The sequence below is a fragment of the Carcharhinus amblyrhynchos genome, chromosome 5, assembly GCF_965287045.1.
Source record: "Carcharhinus amblyrhynchos chromosome 5, sCarAmb.v2.hapA, whole genome shotgun sequence".
NCBI lineage: Eukaryota > Metazoa > Chordata > Chondrichthyes > Carcharhiniformes > Carcharhinidae > Carcharhinus > Carcharhinus amblyrhynchos.
The window spans coordinates 82452698-82465511 of NC_137328.1; the positions used below are offsets into that span (position 1 = coordinate 82452698).

The following is a 12814-nucleotide window of genomic DNA, read 5'->3' on the forward strand; positions in this document are numbered from 1 at the left end:
GCCGATTGGATAAATAACTGGCTGTCTCATAGAAGACAGAAGGTGGTGGCGGAGGGAAAATTTTCAGACTGGAGGCCAGTTACCAGTGGTGTACCACAGGGATCAGTGCTGGGTCCTCTGCTATCTGTGATTTTTATCAATAACTTGGAAGAGGGGGCTGAGGGTGGGTCAGTAAATTTGCTGATGACACCAAGATTGGTGGAGTAGTGGATGAGGGAGAGGGCTGTTGTAGGCTGCAAAGAGACACTGATAGGATGCACAGCTAGGCTGAAAACTGGCAGATGGGAGTTTAACACTGAAAAGTGCAAGGTGATTCATTTTGGTAGGACAAATTTGAATGCAGATTACAGGGTCAAAGGCAGGGTTCTGAGGAATGTGGAGGAACAGGGAGATCTTGGGGTTCCTATCCACAGATCTCTGAAGGTTGCCACTCAAGTGGACAGAGTGTGAAGAAGGCCTAGTGTGTTAGTGTTTATTAACAGGGGGTTTGAGTTTGAGTCGTGGGGTTATGCTGCAACTATACAGGACCTTGGTGAGACCACATTTGTGTTCCGTTCTGGTCACCTCAGCCCATCTTTGGTATAGCCCATATACCTGGCATTGCACTGCCACTGAAGTTCATATACAATGTTGCTCAATTGTATGGTAGGCAGAATGTTTTTATGGACTGACGGCAGCATATTACTCGTATCACCACTGCACAGTAGTAGCATGCAATAACTTGCTACTTGTTAAAACTTGAGATGTTTTGCCTTTCAAGAGTTATTTGTGATAGAGCAGATAGGTCTGAAAGTGTGCCCAGTTGTAAGTTTGCTTAATACATAGTGAATAGTGATAGGATCAGGACAGCCATTGTTTCACAATATAGCTTTGATGCACTTTATTTCTGTATCAAAGGGTCCTATTTAGAAGATTGCTGAGGCGGCTGATCTTATAGCACATGGAGCTATATGAATCTATTATGGTTTTCTCAATGAGCACTTCAAGGAAAAGGGGGAAATTAGATTGCTCAATCTCAGAAGAATGGAGTATATTTAGGTGTGTATGGAAATCCTTAAATGTAGCTGTAAATCAATTTGAGACTTTAAGATTATGAAAAATGCTAGAAAATAGAGCGTTATTTCCTTCTTTTAGGATCCATACAGTGCAGAAGAAGAACATTTGGCCCATCAAGTCTGCACTGACTCTCCAAAACAGCATATACTATTTCATGTATACAAATGTATATAAACTCTACCAAAAAACTGACTAATGTTTGATACAGTATCAGGACTCTTATTAAAGGCTAAAAGCCTTAGGAAAGAAATTTCATGCATACCTTCACCAGAGGGCCAGTGTACTTGGGACCTGATTGGTCTGGTGCTTCAGATGGAAGAGTGTCTGCCAGAAGTGTAATTGGATCTTTGCCCTATAAAGACATAAAAAAGGTGTTTTATAAATTTTGACCCCACGCATTCTGACTGCAGTGAAATATCCTACATGAAGGTTTTAGTCTGTGTGCCCCAGGCAAATGAATCAGTGTCAAAAAATTGACACCAAGTTCAGCAGTGCCAAAGCAAGCAGAACATGACCCAAACAATTTTAGCCTCATTCTCTGTACCATGAGAAAGTGAATTTACATTTCCGTGAACTGGTCTGATTCACAGGCAAGATGTCAGCAGGAAGTGGCATGTAGATAAAAAAGATGGGATCTCTCCAGCAAACTGTATGGATAGAATCATAAAATCCTACAGTGCAGAAGGAGGCCATTCGACCCATCAAGTCTGCACTGACCGCAATCCCATCCTAGCCCTATCTGCACAACCCCATGCATTTACCCTAGCTCGTACCCCTGACGTTAAGGAGCAATTTAGCACAGCCAATCCACCTAACCCGCACATCTTTGGAATGTAGGAGGGAACCGAGAACTCGGAGGAAATCTACACAAAGGGAGAATGTGCAACTCCACACAGACAGTGACCCAAGCCAGGAATTGAACCTAGATCCCTAGTGCTGTGAGACAGCAGTGCTAACCACTGGAAATGTCACTGTGGGTGACATGCTGTCAACCATATAGGTCTCAATACCAAGCCACCCAATTCAGGCAGGTGGAGGTTGGGCAGGGGGTTCCGTAGGATAAGTAAATGGTTAAAAACAAACACAATGTCAAACTGACACATATTTAAATCAGGTTCCCCAGTGCAGTTCAGAGTCTGAATTAATGATTAAAAATAGTTGTTGGTCAGGTTCCCCAGACCCAGAAAAGCTGGCAGCAAAATGGAAGTGACAGCTTCTGGCTCAGGAACAGCAGGTGTGCTGTTGTCACTACCTCAAAATAAAGCAGTCCTTTTCCCTCCGTTCTGCTGATTGTGAGCTATCTTTTACCTTTGCCACAATTACCAACACACAGGCTAAAAAAGCCCTGATTAACAGCCCACAGTGTAATACAATGTAATCACCAACCTCCCCCTCCCCACGAGCTGGGTAGAAATGCACAAAATCACAGTGAGAGATGTGAGACACAACAGACAGCAACAAAGATAATAAATGAAAAGGAGAAAGCCCAGATTGTATATGGTGTACGTGAGATCTGTCAAGATTGGGATAAAGTCCCTCTACAGACAAAATAGAGTGTGCTGGAATCAATTTTCTGGTTAACCTTTTCCCCAGGTTTCATATTTTACTCTTTATTCTCTCACTCACCTCAGCACCACTTTGACTTGCAGAAACGGAGGCAGCTGTTGAAGCTTTCACAGGCGCCTTTGTAAGAAAAAGAAATCACAACTCTTACTTCATTTTCATTTGTTCATGCATGAAGCGCAGAGTTGTACCTGTTCTTGGGTTTTGTGGGGTGGTGGATTGTGGTGGGGGTGTGGGGGGGAAATGTAAAAGTTTCTGGGTGGTCCTTTCACCCCCTTCCCCCAACAGATCCACAATTTTACAGGTGTGAGGGAAGCTTCCTACTCAGCCACAATTTTGAAATGGGCGGTTGGGGTTCAGGTATGGGGAGGCGGGAGGTACGAGATCACCATACTCAGGGCTCAGGTGGGAAAGGAGGGGGTTCCTCCATTGTTAATCCTGGCCCTTTTCCACACCAGCAGCCCTCTCTGCCAAGGTCTGCTTCCCTCCCCACATGGGTGCTTCTCCCTCATCAACCTCTCTATTATGAACCCATGCCCCTTTCCCAGGCTTCCCTCCCTGTCCTCTCCATAGGATTGGGCACCTACCTAGTACCATGGGCTCCTACCGGGACTGCTTATCATCTCAGAAGTGGCCACAGCTCGTCAAGAGTGGGGAGTCCGGTGGTGTGTTGCTCTCTGTAGAATTCCAGTGCCTAACCTGCCACAGTATTCATATGCCCGCCCAAGTTCAGTTTTTGGTCATAGCAGGGGACTCAGCAATGTTAATACCTCTGAATGTCAAGGGGACAAGTTGGATTTTCTCTTGTTGGTGATGGTCATTGCCTGGCACTTGTGTGGCACAAATGTTATTGTCACTCATCAGCTCAAGCCTGGATGTTGCCGAGGTCTTGTTGCATTTGGACATGGACTGCTTCAGTATCTGAGAAGTCACGAATGATGCTGAATACTCTGCAAACATTCTGACCTTATGATGGAAGGAAGGAAGGTCATTGATGAAGCAGCTGAAAATGGTTTGTCCTAAAACAGTTGCCTTGAGGAACTCCATATATGAATCCAACCGGTGGAGGGGCTCCCCCGTGCAACACCACCTCCCCCACCCCGCCCTCCCATCGGATTCTCATTTACCCCAAAAAGCTGGGGCTTTTTTATGCCACATTCCGTCAAATACTTTCTTGATGTCAAGGGCAGTCATTCTCACCTCACATCTTGAGTTTAGCTTATTTGTCCATGTTTGAATTAAGGTTGTAATGAGGTTTAGGAGCTGAGTGACCCAAACAGAGCATCAGTGAATAGGTTATTGCTGAGCAAAATGCCATTTGATCTCACTTGACAACACTTTCCATCACTTTGCTGATGATTGGAGAGTAGACTGGTAACTGTTCAGGTTCGATTTCCCCTGCTTTTTCTGAACAGGACATAACTGGACAATTTTCAACATTGTTGGGTAGATGCCAATGGTGTAGCTGTACTGGAACAACTTGGCTCAGGGTAATTACTACCACCCCCCACCAAAAAAGAAGTATCCTCCCTTTCCTTTCTGCCCTTTTAAAAATTCTTTAAAAATCTCCTGCCTGTCCAAGCCGACCAAATTATGTTGTGGGCAATATATTATTGGCTTTAATTGCTTTAATTTGGCTTTAAAGTCCAAAGATGTGCGGGTTAGGTTGATTGGCCATACTAAAATTGTCCCTTACTATCCTGAGATGCTTAGGTTAGAGGGATTAGCGGGTAAAATATGTATGGATATGGGTGTAGGGTCTAGGTGGGTTTGTGGTCAGTGCAGACTCGATGGGCGGAAGGGCCTCTTTCTGCACTGTAGGATTCTATGATTAATTGGCTTGTTGTCAAGTTCAATTGATCCTTACTGCTGAAAAAAATGCTTTTATCAAAGCTTTTCCTCTTACACCTATTGGTATAATTTGAAGAATACAATGCGAGGGAACTCAACAAATTTACACTGTACGAAAAAAGTGCTAATTGGTTGGCACATTTGTTGGTAGAGTCATTGCCATAGAGAATGCACCAGCTGACAGTGACTGATAGGTAACTGCTAAAATTGTTTGAAATTTAAACCAAGTAACTTGACTCTGACTATTCACGGAATTGCCCTGAGGAACGGGCAGCAAATGGCTGTCACTTATTTTGTTCAGCTGAAACAGTTGCAATGTTCTGTCAGCAAAGAACTGGGCCCTATGTATTCATATATGCACCGTACTGAAAGACCAGTTAAATCCTAAATTGGTCATCAGCATAATTATAGCACACTGAGGATTATTTAGCAATGTTGCCTAATGGTGGAAACATATCTAATGTTAGACACTTTGTTTTGAGTTTTGCAAGCACGGGCTGGTTGGATGCGATCTGTACCTTGCCCACTGCAAGCAACGGAACGAATGTGCTGTTTAATATGATCCACCAGTCTTTGGGATGTACCACCTACATACTGAGCATCATACTGGCACTGAAATTCATATACCATGTTACTCATTTGTGTAAATGAGTCAGAACATCATTTTGATTTAACTAATTAATTATTTATTTACACATGGCATGTCATGGAGGGGAGCTCTAGAATGGATGGGTAGATGGTCGGCTGGGCAAAGGCCCTAATTTACTTGCACCCCTGCTGAAAACAGGCCCAGCAGTAGCATGTAAATTCCAATATCATAAATTATTTTGATTTCCTTCTTGGTCCTTAATGATCACTTGTTATTATTGGTCACGTGGTTATCAAATTGCAGAATCAAAATGGCCCTCAGGATTCCCAGCCTCCTGCTCCTTCAGTCACTAACAGTTTAAGATTGAAGACATACCTCCTTCTGCAATGATGGTGGAACTGCAGCGTGAGAGGTCGGAGCTGAGCATTTAGAAATCGGAGCTGAGCATTTAGAAACTGGGGCTGGAGAACTTTGGACAAAGTCTGCTGACAGAGAGTCCAGGACATCATCTTCTGTCATACTCTGTAATTACAAAATAAATGTAGTTAAACCATCTCAAATGGTTCACAGAATCACAGGCCTCAACCACTCAATAGAGAAGCAGAAAATAAGAAAAAAGCCATTAATATCAGTGATTGTCTTTAACTGCACAACTTCCCCATCCCTTCAATTACATGTGATGCTACCCATGTCAATAATTTGTATGAATAATGGGTGGAATGTATGGTCGCTAGAAACCAAGGTAGGTAAGAAAGCATGTTATCAAGATGAGCTAAAGAGTTTATAAAGCGATATAGGGGTACAGTGGCACACTGGTTAACACTGCTGCCTCACAGCGCCAGGTACCCAGGTTTGATTCCCAGCCTGGGTCACAGTCTGCTTGGAGTTTGCACATTTTCCCTGTGTCTGCGTGGTTTCCTCCGGGTGCTCTGCTTTCCTCTCACAGTCCAAAGATGTGCGGGTTAGGTGGATTGGCCATGCTAAATTGCCCCTTATTGTCAGGGGGACTAGCTACGGTAAATACATGAGATTATGTGGACAGGGCCTGAGGGGGGATTGTGGCCTGTGCAAATTTGGTGGGCTGAATGGCCTCCTTCTGCACTGTAGGATTCTATGGATATCGGCAGGTTAACAAAATGCACACAAAAAATAGCAGACTCCAATGTGGAAAAATTTAAACTTCCCACTTTGTCAGGAAGAACAGAAAAGCAAGATTGCAGAATTCAATGGTACAGAGGGATCGAAATGTCATCATACAGTTAGTATGCAGGTACAGCAAGTGATTAGGCAGGCAAGTGGAACGTTGGTGTTTATTGCAAGAGGAATGAAATATAAAAGTAGTGAGAAGTGTAGTGACAAATATCAGAGTGTCAGTGCCAGGATGGCAGGGGCACCGCCAGGGAGGCAGGGCAAGTGATATCAGCCTCTTCTAAAATTCCTTGGATTCTGGTGAAGTCTCAGTGGATTGGAAACACGCTAATGTGATGACCCAATTCAGAAAGGGAGAAGCAAAAAACAGGAAACTATAAGCCGGTTAGTTTGATCTGTGTGGTGGGGAGGTTGCTGCAATCGATCATTAAGGAGGAGATGGCTGAATATTTGGAAAGACAAAACTCAATCCACTATTGTCAGCATGGTTTTGTGAAAGGCAAGTCATGCTTGACAAACTTGCTTAAGTTTTTTGAGGACGTAACCAGGTGGGTGGATAGTGGGGAACCTATGGATGTGTTATATCTGGACTTCCAGAAGACATTTGACAAGGTACTGCATAAAAGACTGATCCAGAAGATGCGATCACAGGTGACTGGGGGTAGGGTACTAGATTAGATTGAGAATTGGCTGGCTGATAGAAGGCAGAGGCTTGGGATAAATGGGACCCTCTCTGTTGGTGAAATGTAACTAGTGGGGTGCCACAGGGGTCAGTCCTCGGACCTCAGCTGGTTACAATCTATAGACATAATCTGCGATCAGGGACAGAGTGTAACATAACAAAATTTGAAGATGATACTAAAATAGGTGGGAAAGCAGACAAAGGGTATAAAGATCTTACAGACAGATATAGATAGGCTAGGAGAATGGGCCATATTTTTGGTAGATAGAGTTTAATGTAGATAAGTGTGAGGTTATCCACTTTGCAGAAAAAATAGAAAGGCAAATTATCTAAATGGAAAACAGATGCAAAATGCATCTGGACAGAGGGATCTGGGTATCTCAGCTCATGAATCACAGGAAGTAAGTTTGCAGGTGCAGCACATAATAAAAAGGGCAACTGGGACGTTGGCATTTATTGCAAAAGGACTGGAGTATAAAAGTAGAGAAGTGTTGTTGCAATTGTAGAGTGTGTTGGTGAGACCACGTCTGGTGTACTGTGGCCAGTTTTGGTCTCCTTATTTGAAGAAAGATATGGCAGCTTTGCAGGCACTTCAGAGACATTCACCAGATTGACTCTGGAATGAAGGGGTTGATGTATGAGGAGAGATTAAACAGGCTTGTACGTGCTAGAGTTTAGAAGGACGAGCAGGGATCTGATTATGGGATATAATATTTTAAAAGGGATTGAAAAAGTAAATGTAGACCAAATGTTTCCTCTTATGGGGCAATCTAGAACAGAAGATCACATATATAGGTTGAATGATGGTAGATTTAGAACTGAGATACCGAGGAACTACTTCTTGCAGAGGGTGGTGAATTTGTGGAACTCGCTGCCCCATAGCACGGTGGAGTCTAAATCATTTAATGAGTTGAAGAAGGAGATAAATATATTTCTAATAAAAAAGAGATGAAGGAATGTGGGGAACAGGTGGGGAGATGGATTTGAGGCCAGGGAGAGATCAGCCATGATCTGATTGAATGGCAGAGCAGGCACAAAGAGTTGAATTTGTCTACTCCTGTTACTAATTCATATGTTCCTATGTTCTATGGCTGAAAGCTACCTTCAGTTCAGGCACGCTGTTCCAGCATAAGAGAGAGTGAAGAAAACCAACTATGAAAAAAATCTTCAGAACAAAGAAGAAGCCTGTTTAAATATTGCAGGTAGAACCAGCAGCTCCTGACACAAGGAGACACTTGAGATCAAAGAGAAAGCCTGGTTAAAGAAAACTGCAGTTGGAGAAGAAGAACTTCACTTCAGATTTAACCAACCATGAACAAACAAAGCTGCTTCCTGCTGTGAAATAGGTTGAATCTGTCAATCAGGAGGCAGCTTAAGGGTACCGGAGCATGAAATTGAATGTAAACAAAACATTCCCAAGCATTTAGGCCTCTCAGCATGGCCAGGGACCTGAAATGAGACTGCAGTGTTAGAAAAATAGGGCTACACTGAACAGATGTGGCGCAAAGAGGAAATAATTCAGGGTTAAGGAGGTGTGAAATAATTGTATCAACCTTGATCCCTCCTGGAGTTGTGGGTCAAAAAGCTTTTAACACCTAAACACACCTTCCGTTTGCTATATAAACAACCCCGGCTCATTCCCTCTTTGATGTGATTTGGACTGTCAGTCAAACAGCCTTGTACAACTCAATGGAGTGGAAGGTGAATAAATAGACAAACCCTAACGGAGCAAATGAAACTGTCAATCAAAGCAGTTCAGACAGGCCAGACAGAAGCTGCAACTCATTCAAGCTACAGGGATCTCCCTAGTGAAACTAATATCCCTTGTCAAAGAAGTTCGAAGAGACTTCAGAGCAGCAGCTGATGAGAGAAAGCAGGGTAATTTCCCGCCCCCCCAGTGAAGCTGATGATTGCTGGTCAATCAGAGTACTTGAAAGGGATTTGGTCACACCTGGGCTTCTGAAATCAAGCTTTTGAAGGCTTCTATGTGTTTAGGGGCATGTATATTAATGTGACCAGGGCACTTCAAAGCTTTTCCAAAACGCAAACAATAATAAAGATTCTTAACAGAAAGATGCCAGAAATCACCATGCTAAGAGTTATCTCCATGCTTCCCAGGGCAAAAAGGAGGTCCAACCAAGAGACTATCATCCCGAGGGATAGTCCCAAAGTTAACCCCTTTCCCTCAACCTGAGCCCATCCAAACCACAGGTTCCTTTGGGGACTCTCCCTCTGCAGCCTTGCAGCTGCATCAGGGCTCATGGGCACTGTATTCACCTCCTTGACAACCCCTCAGAGTCCAAGGCACCAGGTCCATATTTATCACAACCTGTACTATTTAGTGCCTGTTGGAAAGACATTACAGGGGGGGGGGGACTGAATTAGGCTTCCAGCCTGCAAACTACATCCTAATTTATATAAAGCGTTGACATCTGGTCCTCGCCCGCTCCGGCCGAGAAACTGATTTTTACGAGGGCGGTGGGCCAGGAGACTGGAACGGGATTGAAGCCTGGCAGGAATCCCAATTTGGTCCTCACGCCCAATTTATTGGAATTCCAGTGTGGAGCTGGCAGCCCTGGAGAATCACCCCCTATATCAACCCTTTTAAGGTTTTCAAATTATTTCTCATTCTGCTATTTCGTAAAGAATGATTGATTTATGGAACAGAGTTATGTAAAGTTTTACTGAAGGGAACTAAATGCCCCTTTATGAAAATTCATTATGTGAGCTTTACCTTCTCTGTTGCCTTTGGTTTTGCTCCTGGACCAGTGGAGGAAGAGGCTACTTTACCTTTATCCTGTTACAACAAACAAACATCATTAGATTCTTAAGGGCAACAATTATTTAAAATTGAAAGCAGCTGGTAAAGCAGCAAAATAAATGTCGTAAAATACCAAAACATTCAGCGCACATTGATGCGTGATGTCATTTTAAACCTCACTGATCAGGAACTGAACTTTGGTTATAGGAGCAGGTCAGAAGCTGGGAATTCTATAGCAAGTAACTCACCTGACTACCCAGAGCCTATTCACCATCTGCTGGGCACAAGATAGGAGTGCAATGGAATAATCTCCATTTACCTGGATGAGTGCAACAACACTGAAGAAGAACAACACAGTGCGCATGTACACTGACCACTTAAGGTAGCAGGACAGGTGATTAATGTAGTTAAGAAGGCATATGGTATACTTGCCTTTATTAGCCGATGCATATTGTTTAAGAAGAGAGATTATGTTGTAACTACATAAAACATTGATTAGGCACAGCTAGAGTATACTGTGCCATTCAGGAATCCTGAATGGAATCTTGGGGGGATGTGATAGCACTGGAAAGGGTGCAGAGGAGATTTATCAGGATGTTGCCTTGGCAGGAGAGTTTTACTTATGAGGGGAGATTGGATAAACTGGGGTTGTTTTCCTTGTAGCAGAGGAGACTGAGGCAGGATATGACTGAGATGTATAAAAGAGAGAAAGAGGTAGTGTATACTGGGAGAAAATTTCCCCTTCATGGAGGGATCAATGGCTCGGGGGCAGAAATTTGAGGGGCAGGAGGTTTAGAGGGGATATGAGGAAAAACTTTTCTACCCAAAGGATGGTGAGAGTCTGGAACTCACCATCTTAAAGGTTGGTGGAGGCAGAAACCCTCATATGTTTTAAGAAGTATTTAGACATGTACTTGCGATGCCAGTGCATACGAGGTTATGGGCCAAGTACTGAAAGATGGGATTAGAATAGTTGAGTGTTTTGTCTTGACTTGTGCAGATGTGGTTGGCTGAAGAGCCTTTTTCTGTGTTTTATACTCCTCTGATTGCACGACTCTCTGACCATCCAAGATAACGCAGCCTGACTGGCACCCTATCCACAACCTTAATCATTCACTCCCTCCACCACCAATACAAAGTAGCAGCAGTGTGTACAATCTACAAGCTGTACTGCACCAAGGCCCCTTTGACAGCACATTCCAAACCCACAACCTCTACTACCTAGAAGAGCAAGGGTAGCAGGTGGTGCGGGAGAGACAGTGGCATGGTGATCCTCTGGGCTGGCAATCCAGAGGATCAGCTTATACTCTGAGGAAAAAGGTTCAAATCCGATCATGGCAGCTAAAAGTTTAAGTTCAACTAATAAATTTGTAGTTGAAAGCTAGTCTCAGTAATGGTGACAATGAAGCTGTTGATTGTTGTAAGATACCCCATCTGGTTCAGTAGTGTTCTTTAGGGAGGAAATCTGCCATCCTTACTTTCTCTGAGATCTGCCAACCTTCCTTTTATCTGACCTACATGTGACACCAAACCCACAACAATGTTGTTGAACCTTAACGGTCTTCCGAAATGGCCAAGCCACTCAGTTCAAGGGCAATTAGTGAGGGGCTTGCCAGTGATACCCACATCCCATGAATGAATAAATAAAAAACTAAATGTTAACCAATAATTCATTGGTCATTTTGAGGTCTAATTACTAAAGCATATTGATGTACTAATTCCAGTTTTCAAATAATTTTTCAGCAACTGCTCTTTTGCAATTTTATCAGATTGGGGCAGCATGGTGGCACAGTGGTTAGCACTACTGCCTCACAGCACTAGAGACCCGGGTTTAATTCCCAGCTTGGGTCACTGTCTGAGGGGAGTTTGTACATTCTCCCAGTGTCTTTGTGCGTTTCCTCTGAGTGCTCTGGTTTCCCCCCACAGTCCAAAGATGTGCAGGTTAGATGGATTGGTCATTATAAATACCCAAACTCCGTGTACCCGAACATGCACCGGAGTGTGGGACTAGGGGATTTTCACAATAACTTCATTGCAGTGTTAATGTAAGCCTGCTTGCGACTAATAAATAAACTTTACTTTGAAAAGATTCCCAATGACCTGTAATAGCAGGAGCAGTTCTATCACATCAACATAATAAGTTTTTTTAAACATTAAGCCATTGTAGAAATATTTCTAATGCCTTGTATTAGGACATATTTTGAAGTATTCAGTTATTGACTTGACACAAATCAGTTGGTGGACCAAACCTTAGGAACAGGTTGTTCTTTAAATCTGTAATCTGGAGGTATTGATCCTTCAGTTTCTCCAACCAGTTTAGCCTTCTTCTTAGTAGCATCTGATTCCTGAAAATGTGAGAATTAAAGGTTACATAAATAACCTGTATTACAGTTCGATATCTATAACCTATACTTCACTAAATTGAAATGAGCTCAATTAGAAATTTTTTCAACTCCATTGAAAAAACTGCCTGTAGAAATCTTTAGCAATTGACAACCATGCCAATAACTTGTTGCTGGAGGATGGTTCATGTGCAGTTCACTGCTATTCAATCCAAGCTCAAACAAAACAGGTAGATGCATGAGGTAGAGATATTGATGGTAAGTTCAATTCTCAAAAATGGATCGATTTGGGTTGGGAGAATGGAACAACCTTTCAAAATTTCAAACCTGACTTCAATTTGCTTCAAACCCAAATGTGTGCAGTTCCAACTGAGGCCCAACAGATGGTAGGTGACAATCTGCTCTCAGGAGGACGGTCAGTTGGTAGGTCCTGTAAAAGAGGCTACATGTCTCCACTTGAACAGCCTTTGTATTTTCAACTTGTTTTGGTCTGATTACAGATTTTTACAGATACATATTTGCTCCATCAAAAAACCTGACATATGTTGCAGGAACAGCAAAGCTATTCGAGCACTGAAAGTATCAGGAAATATTTTTAATTTGTACCTTCACTGGGGGACCAGTGTATTTTGGACCTGAATTGTCTGGTGCTTCTGATGGAAGTGTTCCCGCAAGTAGGTCAAATGGATCTTCACCCTATAAAAATGAGACATTTTTATAGTTCTGACAAACACCAACTAAAACATTTAGGAATATAGGACTTTGGAGGAGTGGCCATTCATCCTTCAGGCATGTTATCCCATTCGATGGGATCATGCTGA

General features: G+C 43.0%; 1 protein-coding gene across 8 annotated transcripts in view; it reads right to left on the minus strand.

Annotated features, from left to right (window-relative positions):
* Window positions 1-12814, minus strand: part of cast (calpastatin) — a 187096-nt gene that overhangs the window by 13195 nt on the left and 161087 nt on the right. For 7 of the 8 annotated variants that reach the window (XM_080189095.1, XM_080189091.1, XM_080189092.1 and 4 more), the window contains 6 exons: window positions 12600-12689; window positions 11901-11996; window positions 9625-9687; window positions 5435-5581; window positions 2683-2739; window positions 1319-1408 (listed from right to left, as the gene is read on the minus strand). In XM_080189095.1, the coding sequence (XP_080045221.1) occupies window positions 1319-1408; window positions 2683-2739; window positions 5435-5581; window positions 9625-9687; window positions 11901-11996; window positions 12600-12689 (543 nt within the window). The remainder of the gene's footprint in view (window positions 1-1318; window positions 1409-2682; window positions 2740-5434; window positions 5582-9624; window positions 9688-11900; window positions 11997-12599; window positions 12690-12814) is intronic. The other variant, XM_080189093.1, reaches the window with a different exon arrangement.